Source organism: Salmo trutta, chromosome 12 (genome assembly GCF_901001165.1).
Source record: "Salmo trutta chromosome 12, fSalTru1.1, whole genome shotgun sequence".
NCBI lineage: Eukaryota > Metazoa > Chordata > Actinopteri > Salmoniformes > Salmonidae > Salmo > Salmo trutta.
This window is the reverse complement of record NC_042968.1, coordinates 72,778,792-72,801,803: the sequence shown is the minus strand read 5'-3', so window position 1 is coordinate 72,801,803 and position 23,012 is coordinate 72,778,792. Positions and strand designations below refer to the sequence as shown.

Here is a 23,012-nt window from a genome sequence, read left to right as displayed (position 1 = left end):
GGAAGAAATTTGACGAACTGACTAGTTGGAAAGATGGCATCCTATGACGGTGCCACATTAAACGTCACTGAGCTCTTCAGTAAGGCCATTCTACTGCCAATGTTTGTCTATGGCGATTGCATGGCTGTGTGCTCAATTTTATACACCGGTTAGCAACAGGTGTGACTGAAATAGCCAAATACACTAATTTGAAGGGGTGTCCACATACTTTTGTATATTTTGTGTAGCATTTACAGGTAACAAACAAAATAAAGGAAACACCAACTGCTGTGTCTTAATAGGGCGTAGGGCCACCAGAACAGCTTCAATGTGCCTGAAACTCGTATTGGAGGGATGCAACACCAGTCTCACACAAGAAATTCCATAATTTGGTGATTTGTTGATGGTGGTGGAAAACGCTGTCTCAGGCGCCGCTCCAGAATCTCCCATAAGTGTTCAATTATACTGAACAAAATTATAAAACGCAACATGTAACAATTTCAAAGATTTTACTGAGTTATAGCTCACATAAGGAAATCAGTTAATTGAAACAAATTCAATAGGCCCTAATCTATGGATATCACATGACTGCGAATACAGATATGCAGCTGTTAGTCACAGACATCTTTAAAACAAAGTAGTGGCATGGATCAGAAAACCAGTATCTGGTGTGAGTGTTGATAGAGTTGATAAGGCTGTTGATTGTGGCCTGTGGAATGTTGTCCCACTCCTCTTCAATAGCAGTGCAAAGTTTCTGGATATTGGTGGGATCTGAAACGCGTGGTGATACACGTCAATCCAGAGCATCCCAAACATGCTCAAGGGGTGACATGTCTCGTGAGTATGCAGGCCATGGAAGAGCTGGGACATTTTTAGCTTCCAGGAATTGTGTACAGATACTTGTGACATGGGGCCATGCATTATCATGCTCAAACACAAGGTGATGGGGGCTGATGAATGGCACGACAATGGACCTCAGGATCTCGTCACAGCAGATTTGCATTCAAATTGCCACGTTGGAGGTGGCTTATGGTAGAGAAATGAACATTAAATTATCTGGAAACAGCTCTGGTGGACATTCCTGCAGTCAGCATGCCAATTACACACACCCTCAAAACTTAAGACATCTGTGGCATTGTGTTGTATGAAAAAACTGCACATTGTGGCCTTTTGTCCCCAGCACAAGGTGCACCTGTGTAATGATCATGCTGTTTAAACAGCTTCTTCATATGCCACACCTGTCAGGTGGATTGATTATCTAGGCAAAGGAGAAATGCTCACTAACAGGGATGTAAACAAATGTGTGCACAACATTTGAGAGAAATATTGTGAGTATCGAACATTTCTGGGATCTTTATTTTAGCTCAGGAAACATGGGACCAACACTTTACATGTTGCATTTATATTTTTGTTCCGCGTAGGTGGGAGATCTGTTGAATGAAACACCCACTCACACACACTTTAACCCCCTATGGCTCCGTTGAGACCCCTCTTTCAAAGTCACTGAGATCTCTTCTTCTAGCCATGGTAGCCAAAATAATGGGCAACTGGGCATTTTTATACATGACCTGAAGCATGATGGGATGTTAATTGCTTAAATAACTCAGGATCCACACCTGTGTGGAAGCACCTGCTTTCAATATACTTTGTATCCTTTATTTTGGCAGTTACATGAACACGGAGTGTACAAAACATGCTCTTTCCATGACAGACTGACCAGGTGAATCCAGGTGAAAGCTAAGATCCCTTATTGAGGTCACTTGTTAAATCCACTTCCAATCAGTCTATATGAAGGGGAGGATACCATTTTTAAGCCTTGAGACAATAGAGACATTAATTGTTTTTGTATGCCATTCAGAGGGTGAATGGGCAAGACAAAAGATGTAAGTGCCTTTGAATGGGGTATGGTAATAGGTGCCAGGCGCACTGGTTTGAGTGTGTCAAGAACTGCAGCGCTGTTGGGTTTTTCACTCTCAGCCGTTTCCCGTGTGTATCAAGAATGGTCCACCACCCAAAAGACATCCAGCCAACTTGACACAACTGTGAGAAGCATTGGAGTCAACATGGGCCCACATCCCTGTGTAACGCTTTCAACATGTGTGAGTCCATGCCCCGACAAATTGAGGCTGTTCTGAGGGTAAGAGGGTGCAACTACATATCAGGAAGGTGTCCCGAATGTTTTGTATATTTGGATATTAAAATACACAATAATGCCAATACTTTTGGTATTTCCCGAAAATTGTTTGCTGTCCGATTTACCTATACTCTCTATAATTCAAAAGCCTTTTTGACAGTTTAATTAATGAATTATAGCATTATTGTTTTACAGAAAGAGCAAACACAGATAAACGCTTTTAGAAGTATTGTCCTTTTATGAAAGATAACCACTGACAAGGGGGATAAGGAAGGACTATGTGACATCCTACAGGATAAATCTGATGAACAACCAATAACAGGCCATGTCCTAGGGACAAAGACATAGAGATAGGAAATAATCATCTTCATTACCATTCACACAAAGCCCTCCTCATTTAGCCTGTATAATACGAAACAAATCCAGCTTGTGTAGCTTAACGGTGCCGTAAAATAGAAAGATCACTGCAGCAGTTATTAGACGACAGACCTTAACAAAAACAAATTCCTCCATTAAAAACGTGAAAGAAAAACATTTGTTTGACAAAGTACGGCAATAAAACAACTGATGGGCTGAATAAATTAAAACTAGGTAGACTGGTCAAGAAAACGAAGTATGTCTGTCTACCACATCTCTTTAAGGGAAGCAGTCAACCTAACGCACCACCGCCTGTCAGAGACTACTACTGCTTCACCTCCACCCACTGTCACCCCTCTGAGCGTCTGTGCCCCCTCCCTGCATACATCTGCAGGCTCCTCAGCTGTGAATACCCACATGGTTGGCTGACAGGCATGAACAAACTCACCTTTCATAAACACACACAGACAGCTGTGGAGGAGCCTCATGGGGCCCTCCTCTCCTCCTCTCTCCCACCCTGTTCTGGCCTCTCCTCCCAAATCCTCTCGTTTGTTTCTCTTCCCCAAAGAGGGCCTCCCCTCAGTCTTCTCATTTGCGTCACTGCTCCAACTCCTCTTCTCTGAAACTACTCTTTACCCGTCTTCCCTCCATTACACACTTTGCTCCTCTGTCTCTTACTTCCTACTGTAAGTCTCACCTCATCCTCTCCTCTTGTCAAAGTCTCTCTTTGTTCTTCTCCTGTCTTTGCTCCTCTTTTCTCCTTACAGGTGCTCCCCCTCTTCCCCTGACCAAGGTGCTGTGTGTGTTTCTCCTCCAGGCAGTAGCTGGTCTTCATCTCCTACTCTTCATCTCCTACTCATAGGTAGCACACGGTCGCCCAGCATGCCATTATGTTTTCACCAACAGAACTACACTACTTCTGGAGAACAATGGCCTCAGGGTTCACCCTCCTAAAACTACAATATAAGCTCTCTCCCGGTGGTGTTCTGTCCACTGTGGAGGCTTTACTGTGTGAGTTCCCCCTGAAACAAAGGGCTGCTCTGCTCTCCTCTGTGTGTTTTTTCACCTTTTGTTGTTAGTGTCGCCCTTTCCTTCCTGTCCTGTTAGTCAGTGCAGCTGCCTTCTATTGGACTGAGCACTGAGAACGGTCCCTGGGCACTCTACTAGACTTCTAACCCCCTCCCTTTCCCTCCACAGAGCGAGGAAAAGGCAACACAAACTGAAACACAGCGTGGAGACAGGAATGCGGAATCAGAGCTGGTGTGTGTGTGTGTGTGTGTGTGTGTGTGTGTGTGTGTGTGTGTGTGTGTGTATATATAAAGGGGTAGAGAGACATTAGTGAAGTGGACAGGACAGGCTGTGTCCAGGGTGAAAGGTCAGGAGTGAGTAGCCATGACCTGGAACTCCTACTGGACACAGCAGACACACAGTCTGGACAGAGACCTCTCTTCCTGAGACCACAGATTCCAGGAATTAGCAGTGAAGCCTCCACCTTGAAAACAAGTACTTTACTTCATCAAAGTACATAAAGCTCTGAATCACTTATTCCTCCCACAAAAAAAACGAAATACTTTTATTTTAATTTAACCTTTATTTACCAAGGCAAGTCAGTTAAGAACAAATTTGTATTTACAATGACGGCCTACCCTGGCCAAACCCTAACCCGGATGATGCTGGGCCAATTGTGCGCCACCCTATGGCACTGCCAATCACGGCCAGTTGTGATACAGCCTGGAATCGAACCAGGGTCTGTAGTGACGCCTCTAGCACTGAGATGCAGTGTCTTAGACCGCTGCGCCACTCGGGATCCCCAAATAATAATAATACTCTGTTTCCCCCAGCAAAACCTCTCTCAGTGCAAAGTATACAAACAAAGTACTACCGTGCTCATTCCTCTCATGAGAAAACAGCAAATAGCACAAGGAGACATTTACACATCCCCTTTCATCTACTTTTACATAAAGCCTAGTCTAGCAGTAGATTTGTAATGGCATAATATATGAGAAATCCTCATTCTGCTAACGGCCAATTAAGGCAAATATGAATGGTAGCCTTGTTGCCTGAACACGGTTAGATCTCTAGAGGAAAAAACAGAGGTACTTTAAGTGTTCTGTGCTTATAGTCATACCTGAATATACCTGTATTTAAACATGATACAGTGCAAACACTTGCTGGACATGCTGAAGACACAATCACACTAATGAAAAAAACAAGACTGACTGTTTCAAAATGACAGCCTTCAAACCATAGACCATAGATGTGTTATTGTCACATACACCGGATAGGTGCAGTGAAATGTGTTGTTTTACAGGGTCAGCCATAGTAGTATGGTGCCCCTGGAGAAAATTCCTCTACCAATGCACTGTGGAGGTCAAAATAACAAAACTGTCTACCAAGTCTATTCATTTAAAAAATGTAATTACTTCTACTTGCCAGTATCATTTCATGTGATAAGACAAACATGTTTTTGCTAACATATGATGGGGGTCCCTGAATTTACTGGTATGCCTGGGCGAGGAAACTTTGAAAACCCCTGCTCTAAGCAACAGCTCTCAGCTTGGTCGACCAAGATTGCTTTTATTTTTTTATGTTGCAGAAGACACCTATCTGATTCGCGCCTGTCTCAGTGGACTAATCCATTGCGGAGGCCACAGGGATGTCGCAGTCCATCACTCTAAGACAGTGGTTCCCAAACGTTTTATAGTCCCGTACCCCTTCAAACATTCAACCTCCAGCTGCGTACCCCCTCTAGCACCAGGGTCAGCGCACTCTCAAATGTTGTTTTTTGCCAACATTGTAAGCCTGCCACACACACACAATACATTTATTAAACATAAGAATGAGTGTGAGTTTGTCACAATCCGGCTTGTGGGAAGTGACAAAAAGCTCTTATAGGACCAGGGCACAAATAATAATCAATCAGTTTGCTCTTTATTTAGCCATCTTACATACAGACGTGCTCAAATTTGTTGGTACCCTTACAGCTCATTGAAATAATGCTTCATTCCTCCTGAAAAGTGATGAAATGAAAAGGTATTTTATCATGTATACTTGCATGCCTTTGGTATGTCATAGAATAAAGCAAAGAAGCTGTGAAAAGAGATTCATTATTGCTTCTTCTACAAAGATGTTCTAGAATGGCCTGGACACACAATATAATAAATAAAATGGATTATAGTGATATTTCAAACTAATTATTTTCTTTAATTAGTATCACACATCTCCAATCTTGTAATCAGTCGGTCAGCCTATTTAAATGGAGAAAAGTAGTCACTGTGCTGTTTGGTATCATTGTGTGCACCACACTGAACATGGACCAGAGAAAGCAAAGCTGAGATTTGTCTGAGGAGATTAGAAAGAAAATAATAGACAAGCATGGTAAATGTAAAGTCCACAAGACCATCTCCAAGTAGCTTGATGTTCCTGTGACAACAGTTGCAAATATTAAGAACTTTAAGGTCCATGGAACTGTAGCCAACCTCCCTTGGCGCGGCCACAAGAGGAATATCGACCCCAGATTGAACAGAAGGATAGTGTGAATGGTAGAAAAAGAACCAAGGATAACTGCCAAAGAGATACAAGCGGAAATAAGGTGAAAGTATGTCAGTTTCTGATCACACCATCTGTCGAATTGTTCATCGGAAATTGTGAATAACTCACCCCAGAAGTTAATGAGAAGGGTGTGCTTGAAAGGATGCACATAACTCTGCAATGTTGGGTTGTATTGGAGAGAGTCTCAGTCTTAAATCATTTCCCACACACAGTCTGTGTCTGTATGTAGTTTTTATGCTAGTGAGGGCTGAGAATCCACTCTCACATAGGTACGTGGTTGCAAAGGGCATCAGTATCTTAATAGTGTGATTTGCCAAGGCAGGATACTCTGAGCGCAGCCCAATACAGAAATCTGGGAGTGGCTTCTGATTCAATTCAATTTTCACAGAACAGCTTGTTGCAATTTCGACGAGGCTCTCTTGTTCAGATATCGGTAAGTGGACTGGAGGGAGGACATGAAAGGGATAACGAATCCAGTTGTTTGTGTCATCGGTTTCTGGAAAGTACCTGCGTAATTGCGCATCCAACTCACTCAGGTGCTTCACTATATCACATTTGACATTGTCTGTAAGCTTGAGTTCATTGGCACACACAACAACAAAAAAATCATACAATGATGGAAAGCCCTGTGTGTTGTCCTTGTTAATGCAGACAGAGAAGAGCTCCAACTTCCTAGTCATAGCCTCAATTTTGTCCCGCATTAAATATAGTTGCGGAGAGTCCCTGTAATCCTAGATTCAGATCATTCAGGCGAGAAAAAACATCACCCAGATAGGCCAGTCGTGAGAAACTCGTCATCATGCAAGCGGTCAGACAGGTGAAAATTATGGTCAGTAAAGAAAACTTTAAGCTCGTCTCTCAATTAAAAAAAACGTGTCAATACTTTGCCCCCAGATAACCAGCGCACTTCTGTATGTTGTAAAAGCGTTACATGGTAGCTGCCCATATCATTGCATAGTGCAGAAAAAACATGACAGTTCGGGGGCCTTGCTTTAACAATGTTAACCATTTTCACTGTAGTGACCAAAACGTCTTTCTAGCTGTCAGGCATTCCCTTGGCAGCAAGAGCCTCTCGGCGGATGCTGCAGTGTACCCAAGTGGCATCGGGAGCAACTGCTTGCACGTGCATTAACACTCCACTATGTCTCCCTGTCATGGCTTTTGCGTAATCAGTACAGATACCAACACATCTTGACCACCAAAGTCCATTTGATGTCACAAAGCTGTCCAGTAATTAAAAAATATCCTCTCCTGTTGTCCTGGTTTCCAGAAGAGGATGTCTTCCTTAATTGACCCCCCGTAAACGTAACAGACACATACCAGGAGCTGTGCCAGGCCCGCCACGTCTGCTGACTCATCCAGCTGTAACGCATAGAATTCACTGGCTTGTATGCGAAGCAGTAACTGTTTCAAAACATCTCCTGCCACGTCACTGATGCGTCGTGAAACAGTGTTGTTTTATGAAGGGTATTGACTGTATATTTTTTGGGGCCTTTTCCCCCAGCATTGTCCCAGTCATATCCGCGGCAGCAGGAAGAATTAAGTCCTCCACAATAGTATGGGGCTTGCCTGTCCTAGACACTCGGTAGCTCACCATATAAGACGCTTCTAGACCCTTCTTATTAATGGTATCTGTTGCTTTTATACATGTCTTACTACTCAAAAGTCGTCTTAATTCTCGCTCCAAAAACTCTGGTGGTTTATTTTTCAAATTTGCATGTTTTGTTTCTAAATGTCTGCGCAAGAGTGAAGGTTTCATCGAGATGTGAGAAAGTACTGTTGTTTGGTGTTTTCCCGGGTAAGGGGGCAGTAGCTCTTCGCCTGCATCAGATTCACAACTGTCAGTGTCCATGCTAGCTGGGCTAACAACAAATGGATTTGCCCGTGGAAGCAGAACAACTTGTCGTCGATAGGTGCAGGTGTAGTACTGCTGGTACTACCAGAAGAGCTGGTATGTGTCTCTATGGACGCAGGCCTAACATTTTTTAACCATTTATCCATTTTCGAGCAAATGGAATGAGCAGCAGCTATGTTTTGCTACATACAGACCGTTAGTGGAATTCCCACGAGGGTGTAACGGTTAATATGACTGGATGTTCATTATTTGACTAGGCTACATGTATTTGACATTGTGTTGTTATTTCGCTCAACACTAGATGGTTTAATTTTATTTTTGGCAGTGAAACGAGGCTACTCAGGTGAGAAAAAAACATCACCCAAATGTATAGCCCCGTTGGAAAATATAAATGGACTGTTTCAAAATGTGAAGAAAAATGTGAATCACATTTTTATTTGGCGTACCCCCGACGGCATTGCGTACCCCAGTTTAGGAATACCTGTTCTAAGACATGTGATACTGAAATTGAATATGGTTATATTATGTAAAAATAAATGGTGCAACACTAATAAATGTAATATTATTTTATAACAAATTCGCTTTCTCCCGTGTTGGATATGGTCACTGTCCGCAGTTGTGAAACAATCTTCAGTGCGCCATAGAATTGGTGCATTTCTCTATGTTGCTATGTGCATAATGGGATTGAGAACAATATGGCGGCGGAGGCAGATGCAGCAGCACCAGAGACAATCAGAAAACCATGGCGGCACATTTCAGCATCTGCCCAAACATAGGCTTACGATCTTGAAAGGGCTTGTCAAGATCTGTGAGAGCACGGGGAATCAACTCAATTTCTGCATGCTTGCTCATTCCCTGCTCGTTCCCTCTCATCACCCCCCCCCCCCAAGGTACTGTTATATAACCCGAGCTGAAAACACAAGCACACACAAAGAACAGTCTGCTCAATTACAGAGACTTGTGCCCAGAGATACAAAAAAAAAAATACATCATCATGGCATTTGTTTTTTCACTTTCCTGTTAACTGTCTCAATGAGTAGTATTAGAGGTTTATCCTTTCAAAATATAGCTCTATAAATAGCCATGTTTGTTTTGACTGGGAGGAGAGAGAGAAAGAAGGAGAAAGGCTCTACCCTTGGTTTTGCAGCTTACTGGACTATGAAAAGGTGAATTCTCCCTCTCCTCACTCTCAGGCCTCATTTCAAAGAGTCAAATGCTCCAGGTCCATTACAAATACATTGGCAGTGGCTCTACCCAGCCTCTCATCTCTGATGGGGGAGAATGGCAGAGAGAATGAGAAAGACAGTGAGAGGGGAAAAGTCAGTGTGAGTGAATTTGAGAGATACAAAAAACTGTGTATTTGTGTAATTATGTTTCTGAATGTGTGTCTCCGAAAGTGTGTGACTTTGTAAATCTAAGTGTGTGTGCGCACGTGCATGGCATACGTGTGTGTGTGATTCTCAGTGCTCCTCTCGTCGCTCTGAGGCCCAGGTATTTCCCTCTAATTACCTACAAAAGATTTAGAGAAGGGAGTTAGAGGGCTAAATTAATGATTTCAATTAGGCAGCTACAGCTTCGGACTGACGTGGGTCATTAAACAGGGGAAACCTTGGCATACTTCCCTTCTTTCAGCCACGCATTTTCAAATTCATCACAGAAATACAGTATCATCCCGAATCCTTCAGTCATTTAAAGTGGGATTTATGACAGAGATGGAATTGAAATGCATTGGCTGAAATGTGTTACTGTAGCTTGTCAGAGTTAGCCTCGTTTTTAGTGGCAAGGAGTTGGATAATTAGCAGATTTCTATGGCAATGTACCACAATGTACCAGTGGCTATGTCCATGATTTGTCTTTAACCTAAAGTTAAACTGATGACAGACAGAAGAACAAGAACTGACCATGACTCAATTCTTCAAACATAGTTAAAATTGCTCTCTATGAACATTAACATATGACAACTATAAACGTCTACATGACAAACATAAAAGGCCTATGGCTTTGATTAGTGAGCGGTTTGTTCTGATAAATGTTAAGTATATAAAATCTTGATTCTCCTTTTAAAATTACATGTTGTCTCCTTCAAAGCACTTGTATAATGACAGCTGGATTGACCACAGCACTTTAGGAGCAGCTGCACTGGAAATGCTTTTCTAGGACTAGCTAATAAACACGCTGTGCTTCAATAGAACATATTGATGATGGTGCATCTAGTGAAAGAAGTGTATACGTTTGTTAGTTGACATTTTTTGTGGTAGTTGATGATAAATAAGTCGTGAAGACCTTAAAAAAGCTTACACTAAAAATCAGACTGTTGCTAGTCTGTTGGATGCTGTTGCTTGTTCGAAAGCCATTTGCTTGGTCATCGGAATTTAGAAGTAGGAGATCCCACCGGCTAAGGATGCAAAAGCCTAAACAGCCCTCTCTACGCATTGAGGCCTCTTGCTGTTCAAGACCATGCCCTATTGTTTTGAGAGTGATATTTCAACCACATGATTATGTCCTCCCCCCCCCCCCACAGAACTAGAGCAGGGCCAGTGGTGTGTGTCTGTGCTTCCAAGGATGCCATCGCTTTCTAGAGAGGCTCTAGCCCTCCTCATCATTACATTGTGCCTATGGAGAGAGGTAACGGAGAGCGAGAGATATAGAGAACCACTTAGCGAGTAATTATAAACAAGCACACGGCCATATCTGACTGTGCAGCATGGGAACATTATGCATGCTGCTCGAGCACTATCGCCACGACGACACACCTCTAGTGTGCTGGCGCTGGCTTTCTAAAGGAACGCATGGGTGAGCGCTCTGGAGGTGGAATGGTTAGGGGAGAAGAACGCTCAATGATTCCCATTTGAGGGGGAGTTTTAGTGATGCTGGTCAGTGGCTTTGCCAAGTGAACCCTAGGGAGGTGAAAGAAACAGTGATCTATACCCAGTGTATATGTTCTATGTAAAAGGAGTAGCTGAGTCCACATGCTCTCTCTCCCCCTCCCTGTAAACGAGTAGACATGATGTATAGCACAATCTCCCCCCGAGCATTTGTGTGATGAATGGTGTATCCCTACATACAGCCTTCTGACATTCGTACAGAGCACTCAACGAGTTAATAACCTCTGTGGCTAGAGACTGCCAGGGTTAAGAAAAACAGTCTGTTACAGTTACTGATGCCTTGGTCAATATATAGGCCTGGAGACGGCACACTTCGGAGACTGAAGTGTTTCACTATGCAGACTCCATGAGGGAATATAAATCCACATCTACTATCAATAACTCCATTTTTATATTCATGGCATAACACTTTCTGTAGTGTAGTCAGTGCACATTAAGCGCTAAGCAAACTGATATATAAAATGAAAAGGTAAGCCTAGTCAGGGGTGAAAGTAAGCCCCAACGGCCCAGTACAGTCTCTCTTGGCTAAAAGTACTGACTGCATCAATTATTTTTTATAAGAAACAATGTGTTGAAACTTCCAAATTGTTTGCATAGTCAACTTAGACAGAGCTCTGACACACACACTTACCCCACCAGACATGCCAACAGGGGTCTTTTCACAGTCTCCAAATCCAGAACAAATTCAAATTCAGTCTTATATAGAGCCATGATTGTATGGAACTCCCATCTCAGATATCCAGATGCTTCATAGCGTCAAAAGATGTATTTTTACGTGCAAAACACTTTAGGCAACAGGGATCTTGAACGTCTGTGCCGTAACCAAGAAACTTGATCTTGACATCTTTCCAAATGCATAGCTGGAACCTTGAGCTGGATATCATTTATTTGACACATCTTAGATTTCTTAGTTATACTTAATTTATAGTTATAAGCAGTGATGTAGCACGCACCCCCACGAATCATAGTCTGTATTTAGAAATACGCTGGTATACGGTATATCGCCCAAGCCTAATCTCAGATTGCTTAAGTGAACAGCAAACCAGGTTTAAAAAAAATAGATAAAGCAACACCTCACGGCACAACGCCGATGTTTGACCAATATATTTTTGTTGTGTATGTACTGATATGTTGGCTGTGTGTGACGTTTTACATTTATGTAGTTCTGTCCTTGAGCTGTTCTTGTCTATTAAAATGTTAGCAACAGCTAATGGGGGATCCTAATAAAATAGCAAACGTTGCTTCAATCAATATTTTTCCTTCCTTCCCATAATTCATTCAGAAATGTAGAAAAGTCATAAATATGTGACAGCACATTTTATTAAAGACCCTCAATTATACTGAGGGGACCCATCAATAAGTATGGGGATAAAGAAATACAGGGCCACGGTTATTCATTCCTACACTGGGTCATTTTTCTGGTTTATGCTACCTACCAGGAGGAGCTCATAAATTCGACCTACAGGCCCCGCTTCGCTTGTGTTTTCCAGTTGAGTGAGTTAGATGACCACTTTAGAGGGGCAGTAAATCCAGGTTGCCTACCAACCGCTGGCTGCACAGGGACTAAGGCTCTACGCTCCTGCAGCCTCCAGTGTTACGCCATCTCTTCCTCCCTGCATCGATTGAGTGCCTCAACCGTTGTTTATGATTCTCTAGAACATCAGCGGCGCAAACGATGACTGAGTCCTACACTTACAATGCTGCGGCCGTTAAGTCAGACAGATCCAGTTTGCTTTCCCTTGCCATAAATTGAAGGTAAAGACGCCCCTAAAACATCTGCCCGGACAAGAAAACATTTTGAGTTGATGTGAGGGGAGTGAAGAAATAAAATGACATGGAAAACACGCTGTCTTTGATCATCTAAGTATGGTTCATCTAATAAGGAAGAGTATGATTTCCCCGATTTAGGTTGGGAGTGGGCGCTCATGCAGGCAGAAATGTGGTTTGCTTTAGATCCTAGTTTGGCTCTAGAGGGAACGTCAGCGTTGTGCTTGAAGTGGCTGGGGGAAATACCCTAAGCCCCTGAACATTGCTTTACCAGAGCTGCAGGGTTAGTGAGGGGAAGAAGTACAAGTTGACACGTTCATGCATCGTTTTATAGGTGAATGCACCATTATAGGTGAATGCACCAATTTGTAAGTCGCTCTGGATAAGAGCGTCTGCTAAATGACTTAAATGTAATGTAATGTTTTCTCTCTAACCCTGCTCTGTCCCAAAAGAGCTCTAACACACATTGTTGGTTACGAAAACTGAACTCCTTCTCCCCCTTGAAATTGTCTCCACTGAAATAGCACGTGTCAAACTCATTCCACGGAGGGCCGAATGTCTGCAGGTTTTTGCTCCACCCTTGTACTTGATAGATGAATTAAGAAGGTCAATAACTGGTAAGGCACTCCCCTCACCTGGTTGTCTAGGTCTTAATTGAAAGGAAAACGCAAAAACCTGCAGACACTAGGCCATCGGTGGAATGAGTTTGACACCCCTGCTCCGTAGGGTTGAAACATAGATATAGAAAGTCTCTAGACAGGAGTCTGGATACCTGCCTTCTGCTCCCTACATTTGTCTTCTCCAGGCAGCCCTCCCTGGACAGCCAAGATAGAATACCTCAACCTCACTCTGTTTCTAGTCTATACAGCGCCACTCTACGTTTATTTGGCCGATGCTGCCCAGTGCCTACTCCCTAGACGTTTATTTGGGTAGCTCTAGTCTGGCCTGGGAGTTAAAACACTAACCATGACTGTCTTTAGTCGGGCTAGAATAGACAATAAAACACTGCTGCAAAGCCCTCTGAGCAAACTGTGACCAAAATAATCTGCCAAAGTTTTGTTCTAAACAAATTCCAGCAGCTTTTCAAACAATGTCTTATTCTTTACTCAGAATCCATTCTACAAATGATTCATAACCAATCCCTTCAACGACCAGAATCTAATCGACACCATCAACTACAAATCAAAGTCAAAATGACACTGAACAGCTCTATTAAGATGACAGGATACAGCAGTGTGGAAGAGACAGCTGGCTACAACCCCGTTAGACCACAACGCCCTCATCCCAAATTCAACTCATTTGGAGAACTGGAGACCGAGTGGCATTTTGGGTGATTTCTCTGTCTACCTGCTAAGTGTTGTCATATGTTGCTCTGTATGTGTTCCTTATCTGTCCATATTGTAATTTAACGTGTTTTTAAATAACCTGACCAGGGACTGCGGTCGAAAATTTGCCATTTTACTGAAATGTTCATTAAAATATGCACTGTCCCTGCAAAAATAAAGCTAATAAAGTAAAGTAAAAGTGAGGGTCCCCGGGGGACTCGATCCACTCGACAACGTGCTTCTACAAGGAGCCACACTTCCTGTGTCTTCATAAAACAGAAAGCCATTGTGACTCTCTGGGAGTTTTAACAGTTCTCATCTGTAGACGATGTGGGGGTAAAGGTGTCCGCATGCTCCTAGCCAAAACAGTTTGGAAGAGTTTGTGCACATATTATGACAACATTTTGTGATGTTTTGGACTTTAGTAAGGCTTTTTTCAGCTGTTCAGGCACACCAAAAAAAATTGAGGCCAGCCGAAGTTCAGGAGCCGAAGTCTACACCCTTTTTTCGTTGAGAAATACTGCACCAAACATCTTAGTTAGATGTAAAATTGCACTACTTAGAACTCCTCTGCAAAAACGTCAGTGATTTTTTTTAACCTTTATTTAACCAGGTAGGCCAGTTGAAAACAAGTTCTCATTTACAACTACGACCTGGCCAAGATAAAGCAAAGCAGTACAACATGCATGAATTACCGATTTCTTTAGAAAATAGGGTGCTAGTTAGCAAGCAAGCTAATATTTTATTTTCTGTGTGGAGCTTTATACACCCGAAGCATTTGATCCAAATTCACTTCCCCCTATCCTCCCCCACTTTCAGAAGTATTTAGCCTAAACCGAATTTCCCCCCCACCAGGATTTAATATGCTGCAGGCAGGGGGGCGGCAGGGAAGAGAGAAAGGGGGTAGAGGACTAGCCCAGATGACTCAGATGTCTGTCAACTCGATGCCTTGAGACTCAGTGAGCTGTGCGCTGCCCACATGGAAGGCAAAAGTGTTTATAGGGGGACGAAAGACAGAATGACAGCTCTGACTGAAACCTTCCAGAAATGACAGCCAACTCGCTTGGGATATAAGAAAGGAGACCTACCTCTTTGCCAAACCTTGAAATAACCTAGAAATGAGTGACAACGAGATTTCACAGAAACCCTAAAAGACATGAGTGACCACTTCCAACCCAAACTTTTTAGAAATAAAGATAACTCATCTTACCTTGCCCCCTTCGATCTGGGATTCACTCCCAAATTTCCCAACTGCTCCGGAAGAGTTCATGATTTTCCCAAACTCTCCAAACAGATTAAGATTGCAGGGCTCGCCCCCTCCTGATGGTGAAGAAGGAGAGACGGACGAAGGGAAGAACGAAAAGGGACGAAAGAAAAAAGCAGTCCCTTAGTTCCTTGTCTTCAGCTGCTTGTCGTCTCCAGTTTCCACTGGCTGCCGTGGCCAGCCATCTTCATTCAGAAAAATACCCTTATTCCACACCGTGATCAGAGTGAACACACACACAGACCGACCAAAGGTGGAGGTATATACACACACACACACTCACACACACCATTCAGAGGTGCACAGTCACAGACACAGGCACATGTTCCATGATCCGTTATCTGTTAAATCAGTAGCGCCCCTGCTGCCCCTCAGGCGAACCATTCCTGAGTGTATCTGAGGAAAACTGCAGGAGTCTCTCCTAGCTGGCTCGCCTTCTCCCTGCCGCTCCCCCTGGTCATCTCCACGCGCTGCCACCACGGCCAGAGTGTGTGTGGAGAGAACTCCCCGGGGCCAGGCTCAGCGTGTGTGTCTAGCAGGGGGCGTTCCCCAGTGTGTCAGCGTCTCTGCATGTTGGCTGCCTGTCAGATTGCAGTTTGCCTGTCGGGTTCCTCCGGACACCCCTCCTCTCTCTGCTACCCCTCTCCGATACAAATTCAAGTTTTAGCAGCACCCCCTCCCTCACTTCCTCCTATTCCTTAAGTTACTCTGTGCCTTTCCCAGACCATCCAATCGCAGATCTCTCACTTCCTCACTCTAGCTCTCACTCCCTATCCCTCCCTCTCTCTCTCACTCCAACTCTCTCACTGCTTATCCCTCCCTCTCTGCTTGTCCCTCCCTCCCTCTGCTTGTCCCTCCCTCCCTCCTTATCCCTCCCTCTCTGCTCGACCCTCCCTCCCTCTCTCTCTGCTTGTCCCTCCCTCTATGGCTCCACCTCCCTCTATGGCTCCACCTCCCTCTACTCCCTCTATGGCTCCACCTCCCTCTATGGCTCCACCTCCCTCTATGGCTCCACCTCCCTCTATGGCTCCACCTCCCTCTATGGCTCCACCTCCCTCCAGTTGTAGGAGTTTCTCTCACAGCTTTTGGCAGGTTTTTGTAGCTTACACTCAGACCAGTACTCACACAAAAAAGACTGTCCGACTGCCCCAGCACTAAATGGCCAAAAGGATATGCACACCCCTACAAATTAGTGGATTTGACTATTTCAGCCACAACTGTTGCTGACAGGTGTATAAAATTAAGCACACAGCCATGCAATCTCCATAAAGAAACATTGGCAGTAGAATTGCCTTACTGAAGAGCTCAGTGACTTTCAATGTTGTATGGTCATAGGATGCCACCTTTCCAACAAGTCAGATTGTCAAATTTCTGCCAGAGCTGCCCGGATGAACTGTAAGTGCTGTTTTTGTGGAGACGTCTAGGAGCAATAACGGCTCAGCCGCAAAGTGGTAGGCAACACAAGCTCACAGAATGGGACTGCCTAGCGCTGAAGTGCGTAGCTTGTAAAAATCGTCTATCATCGGTTGCAACACTGACTACCGAGTTCCAAACCGCCTCTAGATGCAACGTCACCACAAGAACTGCTTGTCAGGAGCTTCATTAAATGAGTTTCCATGGCCGAGCAGCTGTACACAAGTGCAATGCCAAGCGTCAGCTGGAGTGGTGTAAAGCTCGCCCGCCATTTGACTCTAAAGCAGTGGAAACGCATTCACTGGAGTGATGAATTACTCTTCACCATCTGGCGGTCCGATGGACAAATCTGGGTTTGGCAGATGCCAGGAGAACACTACCTGCCCCCAATGTATAGTGCCAACTGTAAAGTTTGGTGGAGGAGGAATAATGGTCTGGGGCTGTTTTTCATGGTTCGGGCTAGGCCCCTTAGTTCCAGTGAAGGGAAATCTTAACACTACAGCATACAATGACATTCTAGACGATTCTGTGCTTCAACTTTGTGGCAACAGTTTGGGGATTCCCTTTCCTGCGAGCCTGGCCTAATTGGCCAACATCAGGGCCCGACTCCCCTAATGCTCGTGGCTGAATGGAAGCAAGTCCCCGCAGCAATGTTCCAACATCTAGTGGAAAGCCTTCCCAAACGAGTGGAGGCTGTTATACCAGCAAAAGGGGCCGACCTCCATATTAATGTCCATGCTTTTAGAACGAGATGTTCGACAAGCAAGTGTCCATATACTTTTGGCCATGTAGTGTATGTTCAACAGAGTGCATCCATTCTCCCCCCCCCCCCTCTTTTCCTCCATGAAGCTCTAGAAATGACACTGTTCCAGAACATTCCCTTCATCTCTTCTCTGAGGCTGTTCAAGCTATTAAAGTGCACTTCTAACATTGTGGCTCCTTTCGTATCTTAATTTGAGTGTGTAAGGCGCACTAGTAGACCAGTTCATTAGCGTCTCATTCAGGCCTCATTAAATATGAACAGATTGGAGCACTTTATTAATATATTGATGACCAGTGTTTAGAGCAACCAGTAATTAATATTTGACTACTTGGTTCAATGATGGATGATAATCTAACCTATCTGAATTAGTCTAAATTGACAAGGGGAAAGGCAGTCACTTAAGGATTTTTTTAATTGGCAGAACGGCCACCTCTTGCCCACCGCTTTGAATGGAAAAGAATCAACAGCTCCCCCTAGGGCTGGGCGATATGGCCAAAATCTCATATCCCGATATAGGTAATTTCATGTCATGATAACGATACATATCACGATAACGATACATATCACGATGTAGCACATTTTCTGTAATAAATAAATAGTTTATATAAAATTACCACATGTAAAAGGCCTACTTCTTATTACATTTTGAATTATACTCAACAAATAAAAGGTACTTACTCATATTTGATTATTTCTCCTTTTATTTAGAACCTTTGTGCAACTTTTCAATTAAGCATGTAACAAAATATAAAATATGAACGTATAAAATCTAAAAAAGTTAAATAGAAAACACTTCAACTATAGTTGCAAACAAAATAAATATAGCCCTAAAATAAATAAATATAACGTTGTATGGTCATAGGATGCCACCTTTCCCACAAGTCAGATTGTCAAATTTCTGCTAGAGCTGCCCGGGTCAACTGTAAGTGCTGTTTTTGTGGAGACGTCTAGGAGCAATAACGGCTCAGCCGCAAAGTGGTAGGCAACACAAGCTCACAGAATGGGACTGCCTAGCGCTGAAGTGCGTAGCTTGTAAAAATCGTCTATCCTTGGTTGCATCACTGACTACCGAGTGCCAAACTGCCTCTAGATGCAATGTCACCACAATAACTGCTTGTCAGGAGCTTCATTAAATGAGTTTCCATGGCCGAGCAGCTGTACACATATATATATATTTTGGGGAGCTTGCCTGTTTTGCATGTTATTTTTGCATTAATACGTATCACATCAATTTGCATTTGGTACCTATTTGGTACCTTGGGTCGAGTGTATAGCACCAACTCCCGAAACCCCCATTTCTCGACCGTGTAAATTGGGGCCATGCCGTTACAACTTACATCTGCAAAGACAGCTGTTATCTCCTTCCATCTTCGTGATTTTTTTGCCATATGGTGTGGCGCGGGCAAAAGCCTCTTGCAACGTCTGAGTCTGGGGTTTATTTTGAGCACTCAACTGTACTTTTTTGGGTCTCATCCGTAGACTCGCTCCGTACTGTTTCACGTGATTCTTGCGTAGGTGGTAAAAGAGGTTAGTGGTGTTTGAGCCTGTTGTCGGAACCGGCCTGCGACACATTTTGCAGAAGACGGTTTTATGGTCTGAGTCAGACTTTTCATACCCAAACCAAGTCCATGTGACCAAAGTAGCCCCTCTTTTAGGTACGAGCTCCATGTCTCTGTCATGTTCACTCTCCTCCATGTTTGTTTGTGTTGCAAATATCCTTCCACACGGCACATGTGGGAGAACTCAAAGCGACGTCCAATTGACGAAAAAAATTGCCGTAAACAGTGTGATTTGAGACACAACGAAATAAACGATAGAGCATAATATGAAACAACAGAAAAACGTCTATCGTCACACGATATATATATATATATATATCGTCATACCGCCCAGCCCTAGCTCCCCCTATTGATATTGGTTGGATGTTTTAAATGACATGTGATGTGGCAGGAAGCTACAATAAAGGAACAACCAAGGTGCCAAGGAGACCACATAGCAGAGTAGCATACACACACACGCACAAAGATGAGGATGGACACAGCAGCGTCAGGAGAATCACAATAATCTAATTTAGACGTGCTCACACACAGCAGGGGTGTTAGGAAGCACTTGGATGATCCTGACCTTTCAGCTCAGCTACAAATCACGCTGCTCCCCAAGCTGGACACTGCTCATCAGCATGCAAACACACAAAAACAGAATGAAGAGGGGAAACACACACACACACACACACACACACTGACATATTCCCCTAATTGGAACTCTCCCTTACTTCCCATGCAAATTAGAAAATGAACCAACAATAATTTAAACTCACAATGCCCTGATCACTGAATTCAAAGTCAATAGTAATACTTCAAAGCAAGGCAGTATAAATACTTAAAACTGTCATCATTTAGCACAAAGCTTCACCACAGCATCAAACAGAAATTCATATTTCATTGCAAATGTTATAAATTCCCAGGCTAATGTCCTCCCATTTATTTCACTAGGGGGTCAAAAAAGAACTGTGCTCAAACCACTTCCATGTTGATATTCTAAGAGGACGATATTTAAATAAAATGAAAAGAATTCAAACAGCATGAGACAAATTGGGAAGATGAGCTGTAGCAGGAGACAAAACGATAAACTCTGCACTCAGAGTATATCAGAGGTGCTGCCGGGCTAGGTTTAGACAGAACTGCTCTAGCTCTACCAAAAGACCTGCATGTATGATTCATGAAGCGGTACACTGGGAGCTGGTTTACTTTCTAATTGAGAGACTCAAAGAAATGGTATGGAGTGTGTAGTCTAGTCCGTCTCCCTCTCTCGCTGCCCAGTGAGAATTAAATGAGAACAATGATATGGAGAATAGACCCCTTCTTTCCTCAAAATGTTCTCTTTTTCCTGAGAAGTTTTCTAGGCAGATAGAAATAATGTGTTCACATAATGGCACTTGGCTGTTACTAGTGCAGATCCAACAGGTTAGCAGTGGAAGAAAGCTCACATACCAATCACTACACAACATGGAAATACAATCTCCCAGAACAATGTAAAGCAATATAGTACAGCATGTAGGTAGACAATTTAAATGTTTTATTTTATTTAACCTTTATTTAACTAGGCAAGTCAGTTAATAACAAATTATTTTTTACAAATGACGGCCTACCCCGGCCAAACCCTAACCCAGACAACGTTGGGCCAATTGTGCGCCGCACTATGGGACTCCCAATCACGGCCGGTTGTGATACAGCCTGGAATCGAACCAGGGTCTGTAGTAACACCTCGAGCACTGAGATGCAGTGCCTTAGACCGCTGCGCCACTCGGGAGCCCCAAAATACATGTATGTAATAAAATATGCCCAAACAGAAAGCGATTCTCCAACCAGACTAAAATGAGAGCCATCCCTGAAGATAGATTGCATGTTACTCATCCAATCTACACAGCAGTATATAACAGCCAACATCCTCTCCCCTCGCCCACATAGATATCCAAGACCCACTGCCTATGCAGTGGTCTCTGGTCTGGTCTCTAGCTACATCCACTCCAACCTGGCAACCCAGCTCTATGCTACAGGGCTGACATGACCTAGAGACTTTCCCCACAAAAATACCATCCATCTCTTTCATCCTCCTGTCCCGTCACCTCTTAAGCTTTACTTACCTCATCACTAACACACAGTCCCCTCAACAGCCTTCCAACACCCACAGGTTATTCCAAAAGAGCCATTACAACTTCAAACTAGGCCAACACATCACAGCTAACACCTTGTTAACAACTGACCGAGCTTGGAGGACAGTGTCTGTGCAGTGCAGTGATGCTGGCTGGGCAGATGTATTGGAGATTCGCTAATGCTTTTCTGGGCACTTTTCCAAGAGGTAGAGAAAAGTGGAGTGGCACTGGGAGAGGGACAGAGTCAGTGACACAGTGAAACCCAACTTGCTTGCGTGTGAAATCAAATCAGCTGCAGGGCAGATGGCAATAAAGCTAGCAGAACTAGCACACAAGGAGGGCTAGGAGTTGTCGGCAGATAGCGATAGGCCTAGCCTTGCACACAGGGAGAGCTAAGGTTTGAGGGCAGATAGCGTTAAGGCTAGCCCAGCACACAGGGAGGGCTAAGGTTTGAGGGCAGATAGCGATAAGGCTAGCCCAGCACACAGGGGGGGCTATGGGTTTAGGGCTATCCAGAGATACAGACACTTATCCAAACAGTGCAGCAGCTAGCCCCCATAGAGGAAGGACTGGCTAAGGGCCAGGCTGGTGGTGCCATTCTTTCTCTACCTGCTGAGTAAAGGCTTTTAATAACAGTGTCTGATCTATTGAAAAACTCCCACTAAAGCAGGAAGACATAATGCTGCTATAAGACTGACATAACACCTGTCACAACTGGTTATGACATCCACAACTGGACACGTCTATTAATTGTGCGTTTTGACCACGAGTTAGGCACAAATTGATTCAGCTCTTCCTCAGCTCAGCTGTAAGGTCAAAACAACATCTGCCATTTTGAAAGAAGTGACTGAGAAGGATAGCTTTATTGTGCTACTATCCTGTGGACGTTCCACAACTTAGTCTAACTTAATTCCTTTTGTACTTAGGGTAATTGAATGTTTTCCCTTTGACATTTCACAATGATAAATACATTTACCAGTCCAGGAAGAGTGGGCCATGTCATTTCTACTCCCTGGCTCATTGAATGCCAGAGGTCAAGTTGAGGCTGACCTCTGGGCTTAATGCCTGGACAAAAGTAATTATTGTCATCAAGTAATGGGTAAATACAATTACTCACATGCAGTGACATACAGCACACAGAGAGATAGATGGCAGAGAGCTTTCCTGTGATCGATGCTAAGATCAGGATTAGTGCCTGCTTAGGAATGGCTGAGGCTTGTGCTTTTTAAAGAGCAATCTAAGGCACATATAACTCATCCATTACAGCTTTATACCACATAGTGCTGATGGAGACTTAAACAGAGGCGCCAGAATAACCAAGCTGCTTCAGACTGATACATGTGCCATGTATCAGCCTGCCTGTGTCTGGATTCATACTGGGTAGGCTATGTAGAAACTTGAGTGCTCTTTGGGAGGATGGTAAAAATGGGGGAACAGGCTTTATAAGACCACTAGCCAGGCTAGCTTACAACTCACAACTCACAAACATCAAACAAGACATGAACCAAGGCTGGTGTGGAAAAGGGATAGCCTGCTGTGTGTGTGTGTGTGTGTGTGTGTGTGTGTGTGTTCCCTGAGGCAAGAGAAGAAACAGGAGGCTCAGGATGCACATTCCTGTTCTGGATCATTCCCCTGGTGACTGTGTATCTTCCTCCCCTACCTACCCCTCTACCTATTCCTCTCCCCGTCTTCCTTCCCCTCCTCCATTAACATGTGGCAAGACTGCTCGGCTGTGTCTACATCCTCTCAGCATGACTGCTCCTCCTCCCCTCATCCTCCAAGCACTTCTCTTCCTCTGGTAAAAACACTGTTCCCTCCGTAAGCTAATTTTGTCAAAATACAAGTCCTCCTCCCTACACTCATCAAACACTGCATAGTTAACTAACATACAGTACCAGTCAAAAGTTTGGACACACCTACTCATTCAAGGGTTTTTCCTTACTTTTACTATATTCTACATTTTAAATTAATAGAGAAGACATCAAAACTATGCAATAACACATATGGAATCATGTAGTAAGCCCAAAAAAAGGGTTAAATCAAAATATATTTTATATTCTTCAAAG

At 43.7% G+C, this 23,012-nt stretch overlaps 1 protein-coding gene across 5 annotated transcripts in view; it reads right to left on the bottom strand.

Annotated features, from left to right (window-relative positions):
- Window positions 1-23,012, bottom strand: part of LOC115204121 (colorectal mutant cancer protein) — a 121,687-nt gene that overhangs the window by 86,393 nt on the left and 12,282 nt on the right. Inside the window, exon 1 of one of the 5 annotated variants that reach the window (XM_029769450.1) lies at window positions 15,065-15,898. The exons of 3 other annotated variants lie outside the window; for them this stretch is intronic. In XM_029769450.1, the coding sequence (XP_029625310.1) occupies window positions 15,065-15,124 (60 nt within the window). In that variant the 5' untranslated portion in view covers window positions 15,125-15,898. Of the gene's footprint in view, window positions 1-3,167; window positions 3,696-15,064; window positions 15,899-23,012 lie in introns of those variants that run through there. One more of the 5 variants, XM_029769449.1, reaches the window with a different exon arrangement.